This window comes from Carassius gibelio, chromosome A22, assembly GCF_023724105.1.
Source record: "Carassius gibelio isolate Cgi1373 ecotype wild population from Czech Republic chromosome A22, carGib1.2-hapl.c, whole genome shotgun sequence".
NCBI classification, from domain to species: Eukaryota; Metazoa; Chordata; class Actinopteri; order Cypriniformes; family Cyprinidae; genus Carassius; species Carassius gibelio.
Window position 1 is genome coordinate 13172995 of NC_068392.1, and position 19365 is coordinate 13192359.

Below are 19365 nucleotides of genomic sequence, written 5' to 3' on the forward strand. Positions count from 1 at the left end.
CCGAGTCCAGACTTGATCCGACGAATTGTCAATCCGATCCAAAAATTGAACATATTTATGCGATAATAAATTATTTATTTATTTGAAAACCATTTTTACTACCCAATAAATTATTGTTAATCTTTATTTTTTTTCTTTGTAAATATGTACAGTTCTCATTAAATATACAAACAAAAGTTGTTTGTTTGGTTAACTACACTGAGTGATTACAATAACGAAGTATATAAAAAAAGGCAACAACACTGTGAGCAATAGCTATTAAAATATTAATTTGAAAATATATTTTTTTTTTATCTTATTAGATTTTTTTTATTATCATACAAAATATGTATAACAATCAAACTGATACAAAACAGTAATTCACACTTCATCTTAATTGAGTCCTGCTCCTGCATTTGGTGTTCAACACGCACTACTCAGCTTAGCCGTCTTCCACAGCTGCATCCTCTGGCTCCGCCCCCCACACCTGAACTTGCCCCTCCATAGCAGTCAAAAGGCGGGGCTCCGTTTGATGAAAGTCCAGTGATTGGACGACAGCTTTCCCAACAGGCAGCTTTAAAGACAGGGAGCCCTACAAATAGAGATTACAGGATTACAGCTTTATTGCTCATATTTAACTTGACATTTTGTCACTGTATTTTCTCTGCTGGTCCTGTGACTTATTCTGCACACCTCCACTAGATCCCAGAAGTAAACATGGCCATCTTCTGAACAGCTCAGAACATGCGTGTCTTTCTCAGACAGACAGCAGTCAAGCTTATAGCCTTTATTGACATGACCGGAGTACCTGTGAAGGGACACATAGACACACACATTATAATACATTCATGTAGTGTATTATTGTATTGGTCCAAATAACAAACATTTTAACATGAAATGCATCGTTTTAGAAAAGTATTTATTTTTCAGTTTGAAATGTAGATTTATTTTACTGTTACATTTAACCAAACATTTCAAAATGCATGTTAATTGGAAAAGTGATTTATTTAACTGTCATGTTTAATTACACCTTTTTTTATTTTTAAACAAATATATAACAGTTTTAAATAATCAAAATTGAAAAATAATTTATTAACGTGGCTGTTTAACTATGCTTTAAACATAAATATAATAAACAGTTTTAAATATACATTATTATTGTTAATTAGAAAAATAATTAATTCATTTTACCGGCATGTTTAACTATGTTTTAAAGAAATAAAATTTTATAGTTTTATATTTGCATATATTTCTTTTATGATTTATTTTACTAATTTTGAAAAGTCATTATTTTGTTACATTTAACCATGTTTTTAATAAATTAAATCATTTTAAAAGTCTCCTGTTACTTTAAAATGTTTTAAAATGTACACATTTATTTGTTAAAGTGATGTATCTACTTCCATTATTTTTTAAATGGCACTCAAATTTCTCCATTTGTTGGTCCTGTGGCAACTAGTACCAGTAGTAGTACATTTAGTTGTATTGTATTTATGTAGTAAATTGATCTGTGTTGTACATACTCTCCCAGCATCTCCCCTGTGCTTTTGTCCAGCAGGCGCACCGTAGAGTCCAAACTAGAGCTAAGTGTGCACTGACCGTCCCGACTGAAACACACACAAGTGATGGGACCTGTGCAGCAACAAAAAAAAAATCAGATGCGTTAAGACATCCCGCAGTGCAAAAAGCATTTTCTCATTCCCTCATGTGTGCTATAACTCACTTCCAATGAAATCGACATGAATCTGTCCCATTCGGAGATCATATAGCCTCACTCTTCCATCCACAGACCTGATATACAACACAATACAGTCACTTCTACAAATTCAAACTACTCATATACTGACATAAAACCCTTAGTTTGGTTCTGACCCAATCAAAAGCTCATGCTCGGAGACTTTCAGACTGCTTATGCCATCCCGAGCCTCGTCCAGGATCTGGATGGGCTCATACCGCCTGGATCTAGTGTCCCAACACCGAACGGTCCCATCAATGGAGCCTGAAACATAAAGAACTAGTGAGATTGAGATTCGACCGTCATTATTCCCATACGATTAAAGCCAAGTCTGACTCACCTGACAGTATCACAGTAGCCTCCTCATTAAACTGCACACAGTTTACTTTCTACGTGCATATGATTGAAAACAAGACATTTTTATATCACTTATTTAAAAAGTATTATATTTATTTACCATAATATACTGCAATAGAGATATTAGTCTTAAGCCGGGCTCACTCTGTGCGATTTTTTTTAGTCTTTTGCGATTGTTGCTTGTCACACTGTAGGATCTCAGTTGTCATAATGTCAGACAGTACGACAGTCAAGACGTGACAAAAATAGACGTACACAAGACGACGATTTGTCCGAAGTTTTACGTCATCAATCCGTGACCCGCGTTCTTTCGCTACAATGGTAGCTAGCAAACAAAAGCAATATGTAGCATTAGTTTGTTAATTACATGCTTTGATAATAAAAAAGAAAGATGATGAAGACAATGAGTGCGGTGGACCAAGTCCAGTTCTACAGAGCGGAGTTGAGGTAATTTTGTTATTTGAGTTTAAACATTCTGCCCCTTAATAAATAAACTCAATAAGTTTTTCTTCTTTTGTAGTGTCCACCTGACTCAATTTGACATTTTCACTGAGGTGGTTTGAAGTTATCAGGTTCAGCGCTCCTATGGGTTCTTGGCTTGACAGTCGTCGTAGAAGTCACATTGCAGGAAAGCCTCTGAAATCTTCTGACACTGCCAGAATTTAATTGGAGGAAAAAAATGATCGCAGCGGCTATTAATCGGCTGTCGGTGAACACGTCAAACCAGCAACCAAAGACTACAGGATTATATGAATCTTTTAGGACTTCCAAAGTTTGACAAACAAATCGTGGCCAAAATCGCACAAGTGTGAGCCGGGCTTCAGTAAAAGCAAATAAGAAACGCTGTATGACATTTTGGCGGGAAACTGCAACGGTAACGGTCTCTCACCCCGGCGTGCCCGCGCAGTTTGCGCGTCACCTGACCAGACGCCACATCCCACAGAATGACGGTTTTATCCGAGCTGCAGGAGCACAGCTGACTGTTGTCATAAGAACTGCGAAAAGTAAGTGAAATTAACGGAAACCAAATGCAAAAGCGATGGTATTTCAGTATAATGTAACGCAGAAACATACCTGTCCACGTCCAGCACTTCATATCCGTGACCGGTGTAAGTCTTCAGCAGGGTCCCGCGACTCACACTCCACAGCTTCAGAGATTTATCACTGCCACAGGTCAGCACATAATTCCCGTCAGCTGGAGGAACGTGTAAAATATAGAAACAAGAACAATTTAATTATATATTCAATTCGAAGTCTTTCTAGTGTCATAATACAGGTGTGAAACAGCAGCATAACGTGATACCTGTTACTTTTCTCAGCGCTAGTCAAGAACAACCAATTAAAATCTTTAGTGATTATAAATGTATTTTAAAAGTCTATGTAACGTTATACTCTTTTAGGTTGGCTTTTTTTTTAAAGACAACTGTTATTTAAAAAAATTCATTTAACAATAATATGTACGACATGGATAATATGATACATAATATAATATTATAATGTTAACCGTATGGACTTACCGTTGAAGCGTACGGCTCTCACAGCGCCTTGTTGACACTCTACAGTCCGCAAAAGATGCTGCGGGAACTGAGTCACTTGAGGACGCGGCTGCGGAAACGCCATAACTATTTCCACAGCTTCGGTTATATACTAATATTAGGCATTATATGTACATATATATCGGCAACACTAAGACGAGCTCAGAACTGCTCCTCAAACAGCATGAAAACAGCGTTTTCTTCCGCGAAATGTGTTGAAACGATACGGAGCTCAATATCGCCATCTGATGTTTCGGAGAACTCACGAAAGTTCCCCTAAATCTAGATTTTTAAGTTTCGTGCTTTTCATCATAACCAGATATCAGTGCATTTGATGGAAAATCATGTATATCTACACACACACACACACACACATATATATATATATATATAATCAAACCCTATTCTGCATTAGAAACCAGATATGTTGGGAATTGTAAGTATTTTTCTATGTAATGATTAAATAAAATGTTATTTTCACATTCTACATACACTAAAGATAAATAATATAGAGTACAACAACAAACAGGACACAAAATTGTGCAACAATATTTTACTTAACGATGAAGTCAAGAGGGAAATGGACCAGATCACATATACAATCAAATATCAAAATAGCTATTTAAAATAACTGTATTATAATAAAGAATTTGCTGTAAAGATTACAAAAAAGTGTTAACCTGAGTTTCTCCTTTTGTTACTTGGCATGCTTTGCCAATAGACAAAAAAATCCACGTGTTGTGGAGCCCTGCTGCATGTGTTAAAGTTCAACTTTAAAATTAAATCTGAATTCTTTGTATCTGACTAGAAACATCATTCTAATATGAGGAGAAAAATAAATCTAGCACTCATTATTATCCCAAACTGGGGATCTTTTTAAATTCGGTGTTAGATTTTTATAAACGACACTTTAAAAATAACTACATTCATACAAAGCACAAGTGAAGCAAAACAGGTCAAAAACACTGGTTTAAGAAACGCAGGTTATTTCTTCTTGCCCTTGGTGGCCAAGAGCGCAGGATCAATCTGATCTGGACTCAGTCCTTTGACGGAGAAGAGACGCGAAGCCCGTTCCTGCAGTGTTCCTCCACACTTCATCCCTCGTTCCATCAGCTCTTTCTTCAGCCGCTCCAGACCCAAAGCCTCCAGCCGCTCCGGCCCACTCACAGAAAGCAGATCCAACGGTTCCTCCACCTGAAGGAAACGAAAGACAGGTCAGTATTATCAAAAAAACATTTCCAACATAAAAAAAAATATCCACATCAGAAGCAAGACGTCTCACCTCTTCTTGTGCCTGACTGGTCTCGCCTGGGCTGCTTGGTGCTTCTGTAGGCACATCCTGTGATTTATCCTCTTCTGTGCTGCCGTTTTGGCTGGTTTCAACTGTACACTCTTTTTCGGCCTCTTTCTGCACCTCCTCCTCCTCCACCTGTGTTGGGGAGCTCGGGGCGGGACTCTGGGAGGAGGAGCTGCTGGTGCTGCTGGGCTGGTCCTGAGGGTCTGCTCTGGTGGCAGAAGGTGGCACCACTGGTTTGGGAACATCTGAACTACATGAAGCCCCAGAGGTGGATGGAGAGGCCTCGCTGTCGCTGTCCTCACTTCCTTCATCTGAGCTGCCCATGTCCTCCGGTCCTCCAAGGCCAGTCCTATTAGATATAAAGAAAGGCATATTACAATAAGCAATTTTGTAATTCTAGTCTGCAAGATTAGCCATTTCTTTACGTGTGAAATCAGCTCACCAGAAACATTTCTTCTTTGCTTTCTTTTTGCTGTCTGTTGGTGTCGGACGCTTGCGACTCGGCCCCTCGTCCACCTTGACGAGACCACTAGAGGAGGCCTGGATGCCTGAAGGATAGACAATTTTCAACTTTTACGGTCAAGAATAATTAGGATACGGTAATATACTTGAATATTTAAAATATGCAACATTTATAATAATAGTATTTAAATTAATTACACATTACAATTACAATATGTATTACTTTTTAATGAAATATAATTATAGTTATAATATTCATGATAATACTATTAAATGTATATGTATATATTCTCTGATTTAAATCTTAGTATAAAATTAAAAGTGGTTCAGTTAAGTGAATTTAGGCGGTGCATTTTTTTAAACAAATCTTGAAGAGACTTGCATCAAGACTTGGTTGGGGTACAGTGGTTAAACCCAGAGAAAGTGCATTAATCTGCACAAATCCCCCCAAAAAATGTAACTCACTAGGAAGAAACTAAATATGTAAATAATGCTGTGTATTGCTATTTAACATTCTTTGTGTGTAAATGTATCCTAGCACTACCACAAGACTACGGAAGTTCTAAGCGGCCACGCATTTTAATTTTTTTTCCTTTTTGTTTTCTCGTTATAACGACTTAATTTTCTCGTTATCTCGACATAACGAAAATCGTTTTCTCGTTATAAGTACTTATTTTTCTCGTTATCTCGACATAACGAAGTTCGTTTTCTCGTTATAACGACTTATTTTTCTCGTTATCTCGACATAACGAAAGTTTGTTTTCTCGTTATAACGACATGGCAGTTTTACTGTTGCTATAGTAACGAACTCAACTTTGACAGGCATCTGATGGACAGCCATGCAGGTGCTCTTACTGTAGCCTATATTTCAGCAAATTTAGCTTCGCCTAGGTAATAACGTCTACAATACTGAACATAAATAAAGGCTGATCAATCACTGTTGATTTTTCCAGAGACAGTACAACGAACGTTTAGTTTTTGTAATTAACATGTTTAAATGGCAACACCGCGCCATTAGAGCTGCTTGGATTAAACTCACTTTTCATTTTCCCTTTATTTGAAATAAAATTATATATAATTTGTAATTTGTAGTAGTCATTATATGATGTGGCAGATATCATGTGTGTTACAAGCTTCTGTTTGAAAAGAGCGTCCATGTGTAGGACAACGTGTAGTGTGTGTGTCTGTTCCATATGTGTGTGTAGATAAAAACGATTAGCTACAACATTATAGAACAAAACTGAATTAAATTAGCCTATGGATTTTACATATACATCACATTTCTCATCAATATGGTTAACAATAAAGATTAGTAATAAGGAAAAGAAGCACATCAGCCTACATCGTTAAATCCCGTCCTACTGTAGATAAACAGAATACAGTGATGTCAACCTTGGTTTTGATAAGCAGTTATTTTATGACACAGAACATGTTGGTGAAACTCATACATCTAGCAGGAACTTAATACACAAAATATTCATATTGATTCAAGCATTTAACATTTATGAATTAATTAAATGTCAGTAATGAAGACTGCACAAATTATAGCAATCACGAGGAAGGTCCGCGTACAGTAAAGTGGATAGTGTAGAACACCCCATCAGTTATATTCAGGTCTATAGTGCCACCTGCTGGCGCCGTTTTGTAACTTCTTAGAGAAAATTAAGTCGCTATAACGAGAAAACGAACTTCGTCATGTCGAGAAAACGAGAAAATGAAGTCGTTATAACGAGAAAACGAACTTCGTTATGTCGAGATAACGAGAAAATTAAGTCGTTATAACAAGAAAACAAGAAAAAAAAATATTATAATGCATGGCCGCTTAGAACTTCCGTACAAGACAGTAGATGTGTCTAATATACACACAGAGACAATGAATTTAAGGTACCTTTCAGTACAGAGTCCTCCAGTCTCTCTGAGAGGTCATGGCACTGCTGTTCATAATTAGTGTCTGTGAAATAATGTTTAGGTTCGGCCAATTTCCTCTGTATCTTCTCCAGGCGACGCTGCTCCTTCTCTGCCTCTCGATCCGCCTGCTTTTTCAGCCACTCTGCCATTCTTCATACAAACACATAAAAATTCAATTAATCATGCAATAACATGACCTAATGATGCATTAATCCTTATAACAGAAATTAAGTCAATATTCAAACAAGCATGCTAAAGTGGATCCGGTAATCATCATTACTCCTTCTCATGGTTGACGTCTCTCAGTCTTCTTCCACTCAGATCTCTGCAGGCCTCACGATTAGTGGTCTTTTCGATTTGTGCACCGAGGGCCCTCAACATGGAGCCAAATCCTAGAAAACAAACGAGTTTAAGATGCATTAAAATTATAAAACCTTTATTAATAACTTTTAAAAGCTTAAAAAATTATATAAATATTATTGAACACTGAAAGAGAAAATAAATACTAAAAGGAACTCTATTATAACCTTACATATACTTTTAAGAAGTACTAAATTGTAAAGGTGTCCAAAATGGGGACCTATTTATACCAAAGAATACACTAACCATTATACTCTCCTTTAACTGCACATAACAATTCTAATATCTACAAGCTTCAAAAAGATTAATGTTGAAGTCCTAAACTAAGGTGTTTACCTCCTTTGCCTCCACATAAGCGAGGCTCCACACGATACACGACTCCAGACTGAAGCAACTCATTACTGTGAGATACCCGGCCATTAGTCTTCACATAGAAATCTGTGAGAGAGACGCCCTGAGAGAAAATAAAACACATCTGAGGTCATCCTAACCATAACAATGATCATCAAACTGAACTGAACCACCAGCGCTGAGAGTACAGCACACTCCAGAGTTCAGATTGACTAATGTAATCTCTGTTCGACTCACCTCTTTGACGGTCAAATGCTCGATGAGATCTCTGACAGTCGAGCCTGGGGCAACAGTTGGGTTAGTGAACCTCAAATTTGGTGAAATTACAAAGAGCTCCATGTTTTCTTCTCTGTTGTCGAAGACACGCTCATATAAACTTCCGGAAAAATATGTCACGACTCAACTACGGAAGCCGAGAGAATTTGCCAAGTCCCACATTCATCCTAGTAAATTAAACCATCAAATAGTGAAATTGAACAATATACCCAAGCTATTTTATCTTTTTTTATATATCCTTTTTTGTGTGTGTGTGTGAATTACATTTTGTTGATATTTTATATTTTAGTAGTAGTACGTAGTACTAGAATTGTATTATAGTTTTGCATACTAATGACCACCATGAATGCAAAACCACTTTGCGAATATCCCACCTTATCCCATATTTCCCACGAATGTCCCTCAATGTTATGCAAGTTCTTATTTTGAAATGTTCCCAGAGTTCTCTGCTGCGTATGACGTTTCAACATGGCGTCGCTCTGCAAGGTGATGCGCAACGTGAGCTCCAGATCATCTTTACTGCAAAAGCACTGCGTTTGTATCACGCACAGGTCGTTATACAGCTCCGATGCGAGCGGAGGAGATGATAAATCACCAGAGAGAGCGAAGGGTGGGTTTGCAGCCGCGTATGAGCTGCATTCTGACCTGCAGCAGAGAGGCGATCAGAGCGCGGCGAGGCGCATGAGCTCCAGGGACGAGACGTCCTTCGCGTCGCTCCTGCGGCACTCCGCGCTCATGCAGATGGGTCCGGCTAAAGAAAAGGTCGTCATCGGGAAAATCTTTCATATCGTCAATGACGATCTATACATCGACTTTGGCGGAAAGTTCCACTGTGTGTGCAAGAGGCCGCCCACAGACGGGCAGAAGTACCAGCGGGGCAGCAGGGTGAGGCTGAGACTGGAAGATATGGAGTTGACCTCTCGGTTCCTGGGAGCGACCATCGATACGACGCTGCTGGAGGCGGACGCCACTCTGATGGGACTCATAGAGAGCAAAGACACCAAGACGAAGGAGTAGCTGCCACTGAGAACACTCAGACTGAACTATTGTGTGAACCAATGGACTCTGTGTTGTGTATGAGATATGATATTTAAAATTGCACCTCCACGGAATTTGATTCTTGGTTCTCTGTAAAGATGTCTGTCTGTCTACCATTACACATGTATAATTCTCTCACATCTATTACTATGGAAGTCTGTTTCCATTGCAGGTTATGAAAACAAATTTTTGTTTGAAGATTTCAGAAGTTTGAATCTTGTAGTTTGTACTCTTTCATGGAATGCGAGATTTAGACTAAGAATTGCAAGGAAAAACTTTTTATTTTGAATATATTCATCAGCCATTAAAAAGCCATAACATACCAAGAAGTTAAATTTAGCCTTTTATTTTAATTTCCTTCCATTAAGAAGCAGCATAAAAGAAAGATCTAGTAGCACAATTCCCTGAATATCCTATAACAACTCAAGTTTTTATATAAATAATTGCAGAGCAAATCACAGTGTTCACAAATGCTATCAAAATCTTACACTGACAAGATCAAATAAAAATGACATTTCTTTAAATATCATGGCTGTAACGGTGCATATTTAAAATTCAAGCTTCATAAGTGAAGTGCAGTAAAATAACCTAAAGCATACGGTTAACAGCATGCAGTTAATCATAAGGCTATGTTAAGTTCTCTGAATATATTTGGAATATATTTTTCCGTTAACATTTAGTGGTTCATAATGGATAAATGCATGTTGCATAATAAGGAAAACCCGTTTTTCAATCAAAAAGCATATAGTGCCATAAGCTTGTGATGGCGGATGGGTTTTAAGGCAATATGTACTGGATTTCTCAAGCATCTTTAAGCCAATCAAATGATGGCTTAAAGCTGCAGTTGAGGGAGTGATTTTGGCCCTTCTAGTCCAGCATGATATGATCTTCATCCATCAACCACACATGGTCAGGTACAGCCACTGGAAGAGAGAGCAAAAGAGATTACTTCATGTAATGTACAGCATTAGGCTTCAATGCATTACTAATGTAAGGTTACACCATTTTGAAAACATCAAAATGACCATAAGTGAAGATTAGGCAAGAAATGACCCACCTCACTAACACTGAGCTCTGCGATGCCTGAGCCCTGTTTGTCCAGCTCTCTAAAAGATCCTGTTGAAGACGACACGTTTAATTAGTCATTTTAGTTTGACAAATTTGCAAATAAAAATATAATTATATGTGTAAATGACATACTGAACATGGCCTCCAGTTTGACCAGACAACAGACAAAGTTATCAAAGTCAATCGTATCTCCATCAGAATATCGTGCCACAATTATTTGATGTAGCTTGTTATTGAGTTTAAAACCTGAAGACAAGGAAAAGGCACAGTGTTAGGGCATGGTGAAATGATAGATGTTCACCGGTTAAACTAGCAATCTTGGATTAGTTTTATACTTTTATGTATTTTTAATGCAAAAAATGCTCAAATTAAATGAAGAGTTGTAGTTCATAGTCTCTTATCGGCCTGTTTAGCCAAACCCTCCTCATAGCAATCTAAACAAGCCCTGAAAATTAATAAAAGAACATATTATACTTTCAAGAAAACAACTGCAGTGCGTTTTTAAAAGCTGTTTTAATTTTTTTTTTTTTTTTTTTTTTTGCATTTACAAAGATTTGACGTTGTGGTTTTTCCAACACTTCAAAATAGTGAATCAATTTTCAAAGCAGTTCGTTTTGTTGATTTAAAGCTTCAAAAAGGTTCATTTATCCCAGCACTAGATTAATTGCAAACTTAATTCAAAACCCTAAAATGTATTTACTCGATACAGAGGCTGTGTGAGAACATACTTGTAAAAGTACATTCACTTTAGTAAATCAAAAACATACAACTCCATCAGTATAGTCTGAAATAAAAATTTATTAATTAAATATGGATCAATGCTCCCCCTTAATATTTATAACCAACAACATTCCATGTCACATTTTAACTAGATGAACATTAAAAAGTCTTTATTACCAGCTGATTCCACGGCGAGGCGCATTTCATACGAGCTCATAGTGCCAGATTTGTCCAGATCAAACTGTCTAAAAATGCCCTGGAAATGAGAAAAATGAGTTTGAGTTGCCACCATACTATCCATAGGATCTAGGGAAGGTTGTGTGACTTGTAAATTTCTCACCAACCACTTCCTGATTTTATTCCATAGAATCCTGAACTCCACAATTCCCAGCCGCGCACTGCCATCTTTCTGAGTTTGATCAGTCAAGGCCAACAAAATCAACCAAATACTAATTAATAATCAAATGAAACGTATAGACTATTATATAAGCAAAAGTCCTTGTAAAAGTTAGCATTTCACAATCTGAGGATACATCCAGCAGGCTGACCATGCACCTACATGACTCCAAACTGAACCCATCTGTCTTTAAGTCTCTGTCTGAAGAGCACACAAGAGCAGAGGTATTTCTTAAGTCCACATAGACACAGACCAGATGTGAACACTTAATTTCAGCCGAGCTTACGTTTGCCAACCACTCGGTTCAGAATGGTCCTGAGCTCCTGAACCGAAATTTCCATGTCCTACAAGAGAGTTTAGATCGAGTTTAATCTAATGGAATACACCATGATATTAATGAAAACAAGCATAGATAGAAACACACCTCTCCAGACAGCTGCGCAAACAGTTTTTTAAAAGAGTCTTCCATGTCCTCCTCAGAAACCTCCTGTGGATAAGACATTTTGAAGTTTTTATGTTTTGTTTTTTGAAGAAAATGTGAGCAGTGTGAGGTTTTCTTTTCAGGTCAGAGTCAGTGTTGTATTTAAATAACAGAAAAGTCCTTACTTCATCTTCCAGGTTAAATGAAATCTCATCATCCATTTCTCTAAAAAAAGAAAAAAAACTCTATTAAAGTGATACTACGCAATTAAAAAAAACAACAACAGCACATAAGCTAGTAAAAGAAAAAAAATATTTACATATACATTTTTTTATACAGCTTTTCTTTGTTTCAGTCGAACAGTACTTACTGAGTTTCGGACTGTTTCTCGGTGAAGACTCGCAACACAAAATCTGCCTCTTTTCCGGGCTCAAAAGTTGAAGGCACTATGAGATACTCGCCAGGTGGCAGCTTCAGTCGTGTGCTGACTTCCCGCAGGTTAATGAAGGTTTCTGAGCGTGCGCAGGATGAGTTACACAAGAAAAAGTCCTTCTTGAGGTGAACGCTCTGGGAACCACGAAACTGAGAAACAGAAGAAACAAGAGCACTCATATCACAAGTTTTTCGCTTTGAAAACAATTAGAAATTGACTGGAATTAAGAAGTGATGTGTAATTTTGAAAAAAATATTGTTTTCAAACAGGTTTCCTGAACACTTTCCTGTCGGTCATTGTTCAGTCAAACAGATAGCTCCACCTTTACTACACGCCAATGTTTGAGCCAGTGTCGCTATGCTGGGTTGGCCGAAATACTCAAACAAAGAAAGCAATGTTTTGAAAACATTACACATTTAAGGAAAATCAACCAACAAACAACTTAATAATTGAAGTCTATTTTAAGTATTTTTATTTTGTTAAAAAAGGCACACTTCACCTTAAATTCATTTAATAATGAAAGGATTTCATACCTCTTCTGGGACCTAAATAAAATCATGAATAAAAGACAAGGAATTAGTCAAAATAATGATAATTAACAAGTCAGTTATTATCAATTAATTGCGTCAGTTGTATCTCAGCTTTTGGCCTCCAACCTTATATAAAGCGAAGCCAATGGTGTGCATGTCCTGCCCTTGCTTGCGGTAACGTCGCCTGTTCTTCTGCATCAAGGCCACCAGGAAGCTGCAGGTCACCTCATCATCCTCAGGATCATCATCTTCCTCCAGCAGTGTGATCTTATATTGAGGGTTTATCCAGAAAGTGTCTGGCAAAAAAAGACTAGTATGTAATGCAGTATGTCTTAGCTGATGCACAAGTTTCGTTGGGGTTGTGTGAATTGATCTCACTGGGGTGGTTCCTGCAGCCCCCTGCTGTACTTCCTGTCCTCCAGGTGCCGTTAAACTTGATTGTGTTCCAGAAATTTAGAGAATCTTCACTCAGAGCATCAGGCGTGAGGTTACAGATCTCCAGACGAGAAAACTGACGTTTGAACTCCTCGAATGACATCCTAAAGTGGCCAGAGAACAAAGAATCAGTAAATTACATGAATGGAAATACAACATTTATACAGGAAAAAGAAATGATCATTTAGTGCACAGAATAGGGCTGTTCAATTTCTGAATTTTGTGATTCTGAAGGAGCATAAAGTCCAGATTTCTGTGGAGAATTACCAGAACTCGCCGTCCTCCATGTGGTTGTTCATTTCTTCTCTCTCTGCTGGATCAATCCCATTCCACTCAGAAGAACTGAAAATTAAGTATAAGTGTTAAATTTACAAGCATGTCCAGTCTATCCGAATTCATTCTGATTGGTCGACTCACTTGTCACTCCAAGCCCCTGTCCATTCAACTTGCCCCCAAGGGTTTCGGATGCGGATCAGCCTCTCTCTGCTCCCACGGAATTTCACCTAAAATTTAAACCACAAAATACAGATGCAATTAATTAAAACGGATAAAATAATGAGTTCAAGATATATTTTAGAGGTGATCCTGACCTCTCTGAGACCTGTGACCGAGTATGCATGCCCCTTCACAAGCTTCTTAAAGGTTACGGCCTCCATATCCAGGGCACTGGTGATCTACCATCAGACAAAAAACTGGGTAACTACATCCATAAATGTTGCATTGTGTCTCCAGGCCTGTAGTAGGTGCTGTTGGGACTCACATCGATAGAGCAGCCCAACAGTGAGCCTCTCTCCAAGGCTTTGGCAATGACCCGGTGCAAGTCTTTGGGAGCTTTACGCAGTTCATACATCTCGGCCACTCCACCCGTGAAGTCCTCAAAGCCTTCGATGGTGGAACCTCCCGACAGAGCTTCATATGAGCCATTCAGCCTACAGGCACATAAGCACATGTTATGGTCCCTAATAATCATATGCAAAGAACAAGAGAGAGGAAGAGACTCACTTGGCATAAGCTTTTTCCAGCAGGGCACTCCAATACTCATTTCCCTCTGCTGAGTGAACAAACATCAGCTTTTTATCCTTCACAGGCAATCGGTCATCAATCACAATGTCCACCCACTCGCCAAACTGCCAGAACTGCAGAACATGGGGGAAAAAAACATATTAGTAAAACAAATACTGTGATAAAAATAGATCTGCATCTATCTATCTATCTATCTATCTATCTATCTATCTATCTATCTATCTATCTATCTATCTATCTATATATACCATTGGGTGCTTTGCAGTGAAAGGGTGTCATCAGTCTTAATAAAAATGTTAAAATTGTAAACAATACAAATAATTCTTGAAAAGCTGAAGTTTGGAATGTAAGAACGTTGTATTTGTATTGTATCTGCTAATGTGTGTTCAACATTTCTGTCATTCATTAACAGTCGGCTGGGCACCTGGAAGTGAAAGATGCCGGCATATTTGTCCGTAAAGCTCTGTCCATGAGGTACAACTCTGTGAAGCAGCCTGTCGTTTAAAGTCAAAGATGCAATGGCAGCTAACAGCCAACAGTCACCTGAGTAGAGAAAAAATACCACAGAAAATACTGTTACTGTTGTCTATCACATTCCAACTAGCTTAATCAATGACATGAGTTTGGGGCGGGGTTATCTATTTAGCCAACCAATGGCAAGGTGAGAGAAGAGTGTTGAGAGCTCATGCAATTCCTTTGGGTAAAAAAAAATTACAAATAAATAAAAAAAATCTAAAAAACACTTTACCTACGTTTATCAACCTGTAATCTTAAAAAAAAAAAAAGCCAATTATTTTTTTTTAAATACTTTTTACTACTTTATTTTCATTCAGTTCAAATGTAAAATAACTGTAACTATAATACTTTTTTAAACTAAGTCTATTAAACGTTTTTATGTAGAAATGTGGTAAATGTTAGTATGTAGAACAATGCCCCTTCAGGGGGCGCTCTCCACCGACAGCTGAAGAGGGGGTGGAGAATGTGTTTGTAAGATGAGATAACAGCACAATTTCAGTACTGAACTTTCAGCCTGGATGAAAGCTGTTTTATCTCAAACATCCTTGTCAAAACGATTTTGGCTGTTGAAGCTTGAACCACGTCATGAGGCTTTCTGTGTGTTTAATGAGAGGTACAATGCATTTCTGTGATAAGCTTTGCCATCCTCCTCCACCCAGTGTTTGCTGTACAAACACACACTTAGTTTGGCGCTGTTGAGTGCACTCCCTCTCTCTCTCACATACACACACACACACACAAACATGCCCCAGCTGAGGCTTGCAGCCAGCAATCCCAGAGTTCTCTATTGCTACACTCATGTCTGTATGAATCACCACTCAGGCATTGTTCAACCACTCCCCAACAACCAGGAAACACACACATCTGCCCCCTAACACACATTTCCTCTCAAAAAAGACAGAAAACACTACAAATTGTGATCATAGAGGTTTTATGAATCATATTTTGACTTAATGGCATATGCCATTAGTTCATTCATAGAAACCCCAAATACTTAATATATGCAGTAAAATGAAATGGGTAGTTTCAGTTCTGGCTTCTGATTGGTTGATACAGTGCTCCAGTGATATACACAAGATATCTATCTATCTATCTATCTATCTATCTATCTATCTATCTATCTATCTATCTATCTATCTATCTATCATGTCTGTCCGTCCATTCATCCATCTGTCCATCCATCCAATTGTCTATTAGTCCATCCATCCATCTATATAACTCTGTCCGTTGGTCTAACCATAAGTCTTACTATCTACCTCTATCTATATATTTAAGATTTAATATACGATGTAAGCTGCAGGATCACCCAAACTGCAGTGAAGCGCAAATAAAGCTCCTGGTATTCGGTGGACTAACGTGTGCAAGCATGAACAAACATACACACCCAGACTAATATAGTACATACTCACCTAAGGCCCCCTGGCAAATATCTGTACGTGTGGCTCCGCCCACTATAAACTGAGGATTGTTTGACAGCTCCTGCAAACATTACGCAAGCAAGCACATCATATAAACGAAACACCTCGACCAGAGTGTGCTACTGCTTCTGTCAGCCTATAACAACACACACTGCATGCATTATTTCACATCAACTGTATCTTTAAACATACTTATACATCTGTGAGAGGACATTTTCCCTATATCAAATTAAAACTAGTCTTAAGTGCGTACAGGTATATTATACAGTTTGAATACCATCAGTTAAGCTATTAAAATATTGTTTGAGCTTTGAGTCCAATAAAATTATATTACTTATACAATTGAAATAATGAATTCAATGTTTGAGCGTATATAAACAAAACAAAACTTTGCTAAAACAGATTAAATTTTTTTTAAAGGAGGCTGTAGTTTAACTCTTTAAGAGCTAAACTATTCCTAACTCTAACTTTCAAACGTTACCTACACTGCTGGAACCGTGTCTTAGTAGTTTTGCCTTGAGTCTACGTCATTTAATTTCTAAACCTTGATCCTCCCATTTCAATGCCTGGCCTTTCTATACTCTAACAGTCAATATATATGATAACTGTAAAGATAAATCAAAGTTAGGACCTTGTCTCAGTAATTAACACTATAAGTTACACCTTGGTTCTCAAATTGGAAATGGGAGTTTGAATCTAGCTCATGTACTCAATCTCTTCCTTATCTGATTTTCTGTAGTTTTTTTTTTCTATCCCAATCAATTAAAGTGCCAATTGTGCTAAAAACAAAACTTGTCTTAGTAGTAAGAGCCCATTGTTGCACTTTAGTTCTAATGTGGGAAATTAGAGTTCGAGTCTAGCTTGCGTACTTTCTCAATTGTTGTCCTCCCACTCCCTCTCAAGTGTTAAAATATGCCCAAAATAATGACTATGCTGTTGTAACTAGTGTGCTGTTCGTATAGGCCGTGCTCTCCAACACTCACAGTGGGCCTCATCCACTGCACACCACGTGTTTTGGAGGAGTGCGGCGCTAGCTCCTTGAAGCCCAGAGACTGAGGCACGGCGGGAAAGCAAGGGTCCTCAAACAGCTTGCCACTCTCCAGACACTCTCTCTTCAGCTCCTCGTAGTCCTGGTTCAGGAACTTGACCGCATTGTCATTAGTTCCCATCCCTTCTGCCTGCAGGCGCTCCTTGTAGATACGCGTCGACACTCCTCCAATTGAATACATACTGTAGCGCACCAAAATAAAGAAGCAGTCATTTAAACAGATGATTTAATCCAAAGTAAATCCCATATTTTTCCAAACTCATATCCCAGAGATCCCATTCACTTTTTATTACATGGAAAAGAGTGCACACTTCTTGGTTTGCGTTCCACAGAAGCAAGAAAGTCACACAGGTTTGGAACAACATGAACAAGAGTAAAAAAAATTAATAAATCATTTTTAGATTAACTTTCCCTTTAAACGATTATAGGTAATAGGGTTTCTTGTAGGAATAGTACTAGCAACCTTCTGATTACAAACCAAGCGCTTTATCCGCTATACCAAACCAAAAAAAGAAAAGCTATATGCGTATGGCAGATGGTTAATTGAAGCTAGCACAGGAATAGCACCATCATTCGACAGCAAATGTTCAGTGTTTTTGAGCATTTAGTGCAAAGTGCTGCCACTAAAAGGCTTAAGATGCTTGTTTATGTTAGCTTATGGTCAGTTATGTTGCCAATATTAGTGCAGCAGCCTTCATGCGGCTTTTAGTCCAGCTAGCTGAGAGAAATGCCCTCTACAACAAACACTCGAGTAGTGCTTTACTGAGGTTGGAGAGAGGTTTACTAATGACTGGCTAATTCCACATTGTCTTGTAATATGATTACCCATCATCCCTGCAGAAAAAAAATATGCCAGTCCCTGTTTCCTTACATGCACCATGATTTCAAGGATAATGTCCATGGAGGGCAGTTCTCTAAGCGTTGGCAAAAGAAAACCACATAGACCCAGCTAAGATAACTATTCAAGCATTGGACATTTAGTTAATAATCATTCCTTTCTGTAACTGCAATACAGAAAAACAAGAGAGTGAATATACCTCAAGTTCTTCGTGTGGCCTGCGGGCTCGAGGAGAAAAAGGTCATTTACAATCATATTTAACATTGGGAGAAATCAGTTTTGATGCTAATTTCCTAGCACAAATTCATGTTTTTTTTTTCATATGATGCTAACAGATGGCAATATCATGGTATTTTGGCACATGCCATAATGGATATATTAATGTATAACATTTACATGCCAGTCCAAAGTACCTCAAACTATATTACCATGGTAAAATAATAATAATAATAATATACCAAATATATTTACCAAAATAATGAACTTTTATCCAGTGGACTTCTTTGAGTTTCAATGGGGCAGAACATGTGGTATGTAAACACAGCATTGCCTACTGATACTAATAAATGTCAGCTGACTTGTGATATGAAATCAATAGGCCAGATTGAGCATCAGCACAGTAGTGTTTGTTTTAGATGATGAATGAACACGCCCTCAAAAACAGCTCCACATATGCACTCACCTTGTTTTATATAGTGATATTACTGTGATAATAATATTATAAATAATATTTAATGCAGTTTGAGATAATTTTTTCTTCGATTTATCACAACCCAGACAAATCTACAAAGGTTAATAATATTAATGAATGTATAATTTATGTGTGTGTGTGTGTGTGTATAATGCAAGTAAGATGCACGCCCTAAATGCATAAATAGTTAATGTGCATTCCTTGTATAATGTGGTCACTTTGTTTACAAATGAATAAGATCATAAGATACACAAGCACCGTTTGAAATTGAAGAAATACACTTTTTAAAATAAGAAAATATTTCGTCTCTTGATGGAAATATAGGGCAGAGATTTCACACTACAACATATAACAGACGCATATTGCATTTAGTTAACACGGAAAAGTTAAACAAAACTTACCAGCGTTTAGTTGTCACTATTGTTATCTGCCCAGCGGGTGGGTTTTAAAATAGCGGAAAAGAGAGGAGGATGATCGGATCGGAGCAGATGAGACACAACAATCAGGGTACCGCAGTGAACGGCCACGC

At 37.8% G+C, this 19365-nt stretch overlaps 4 protein-coding genes across 4 annotated transcripts; 1 reads left to right on the plus strand and 3 right to left on the minus strand.

The window, feature by feature from the left end:
- Nucleotides 1-106: 106 nt before the first annotated feature.
- Nucleotides 107-3825, minus strand: wdr83 (WD repeat domain containing 83). The gene is made up of 9 exons (XM_052538209.1): nucleotides 3589-3825; nucleotides 3146-3266; nucleotides 2961-3066; nucleotides 2055-2103; nucleotides 1852-1978; nucleotides 1703-1770; nucleotides 1503-1611; nucleotides 673-787; nucleotides 107-571 (listed from the first exon to the last, which is right to left on the minus strand). Exons 1-9 carry the CDS (start codon nucleotides 3689-3691, stop codon nucleotides 422-424), a joined length of 948 nt encoding a protein of 315 aa, XP_052394169.1. The 5' UTR covers nucleotides 3692-3825; the 3' UTR covers nucleotides 107-421.
- Nucleotides 3826-4144: 319 nt separating this feature from the next.
- sde2 (SDE2 telomere maintenance homolog (S. pombe)) lies at nucleotides 4145-8426 on the minus strand. Its single transcript, XM_052538612.1, has 7 exons — nucleotides 8222-8426; nucleotides 7970-8087; nucleotides 7554-7665; nucleotides 7254-7423; nucleotides 5346-5451; nucleotides 4889-5252; nucleotides 4145-4800 (listed from the first exon to the last, which is right to left on the minus strand). The coding sequence occupies exons 1-7, from the start codon at nucleotides 8321-8323 to the stop codon at nucleotides 4591-4593; spliced, it is 1182 nt and encodes a 393-aa protein (XP_052394572.1). The 5' UTR covers nucleotides 8324-8426; the 3' UTR covers nucleotides 4145-4590.
- Nucleotides 8427-8696: 270 nt separating this feature from the next.
- Nucleotides 8697-9822, plus strand: mrps28 (mitochondrial ribosomal protein S28). The gene has a single exon (XM_052538613.1). The coding sequence runs from the start codon at nucleotides 8729-8731 to the stop codon at nucleotides 9275-9277; it is 549 nt and encodes a 182-aa protein (XP_052394573.1). The 5' UTR covers nucleotides 8697-8728; the 3' UTR covers nucleotides 9278-9822.
- A 147-nt stretch (nucleotides 9823-9969) lies between these two features.
- capn1b (calpain 1, (mu/I) large subunit b) lies at nucleotides 9970-19355 on the minus strand. The gene is made up of 23 exons (XM_052538614.1): nucleotides 19238-19355; nucleotides 18345-18370; nucleotides 17243-17489; nucleotides 16251-16320; nucleotides 14750-14868; nucleotides 14305-14438; nucleotides 14063-14231; nucleotides 13893-13976; nucleotides 13720-13805; nucleotides 13570-13644; nucleotides 13246-13406; nucleotides 12994-13163; nucleotides 12871-12882; nucleotides 12275-12486; nucleotides 12090-12129; nucleotides 11908-11970; nucleotides 11770-11827; nucleotides 11620-11684; nucleotides 11427-11495; nucleotides 11264-11342; nucleotides 10499-10612; nucleotides 10356-10414; nucleotides 9970-10221 (listed from the first exon to the last, which is right to left on the minus strand). The coding sequence occupies exons 3-23, from the start codon at nucleotides 17486-17488 to the stop codon at nucleotides 10195-10197; spliced, it is 2112 nt and encodes a 703-aa protein (XP_052394574.1). The 5' UTR covers nucleotide 17489; nucleotides 18345-18370; nucleotides 19238-19355; the 3' UTR covers nucleotides 9970-10194.
- Between the last annotated feature and the right edge of the window lie 10 nt (nucleotides 19356-19365).

What these genes read in the sequence shown, in the direction of transcription:
- wdr83 (XM_052538209.1), bottom strand. Translation starts at nt 3,691, where the DNA reads ATGGCGTTTCCGCAGCCGCGTCCTCAAGTGACTCAGTTCCCGCAGCAT. An exon ending in GAGCATGAGCTTTTGATTGG is followed by an intron (nt 1,771 to 1,851) that starts GTCAGAACCAAA and finishes GTTGTATATCAG; the next exon opens with GTCTGTGGATGGAAGAGTGA. An exon ending in ACTTCTGGGATCTAGTGGAG is followed by an intron (nt 572 to 672) that starts GTGTGCAGAATA and finishes CTCTATTTGTAG; the next exon opens with GGCTCCCTGTCTTTAAAGCT.
- sde2 (XM_052538612.1), bottom strand. Translation starts at nt 8,323, where the DNA reads ATGGAGCTCTTTGTAATTTCACCAAATTTGAGGTTCACTAACCCAACT. An exon ending in GACGTCAACCATGAGAAGGA is followed by an intron (nt 7,424 to 7,553) that starts GTAATGATGATT and finishes GTTTGTATGAAG; the next exon opens with AATGGCAGAGTGGCTGAAAA. An exon ending in CCAGTCAGGCACAAGAAGAG is followed by an intron (nt 4,801 to 4,888) that starts GTGAGACGTCTT and finishes CGTTTCCTTCAG; the next exon opens with GTGGAGGAACCGTTGGATCT.
- mrps28 (XM_052538613.1), top strand. Translation starts at nt 8,729, where the DNA reads ATGGCGTCGCTCTGCAAGGTGATGCGCAACGTGAGCTCCAGATCATCT.
- capn1b (XM_052538614.1), bottom strand. Translation starts at nt 17,488, where the DNA reads ATGTATTCAATTGGAGGAGTGTCGACGCGTATCTACAAGGAGCGCCTG. An exon ending in ACAGGGGCTTGGAGTGACAA is followed by an intron (nt 13,645 to 13,719) that starts GTGAGTCGACCA and finishes CTTAATTTTCAG; the next exon opens with TTCTTCTGAGTGGAATGGGA. An exon ending in ATGGAGGACGGCGAGTTCTG is followed by an intron (nt 13,407 to 13,569) that starts GTAATTCTCCAC and finishes TGGCCACTTTAG; the next exon opens with GATGTCATTCGAGGAGTTCA.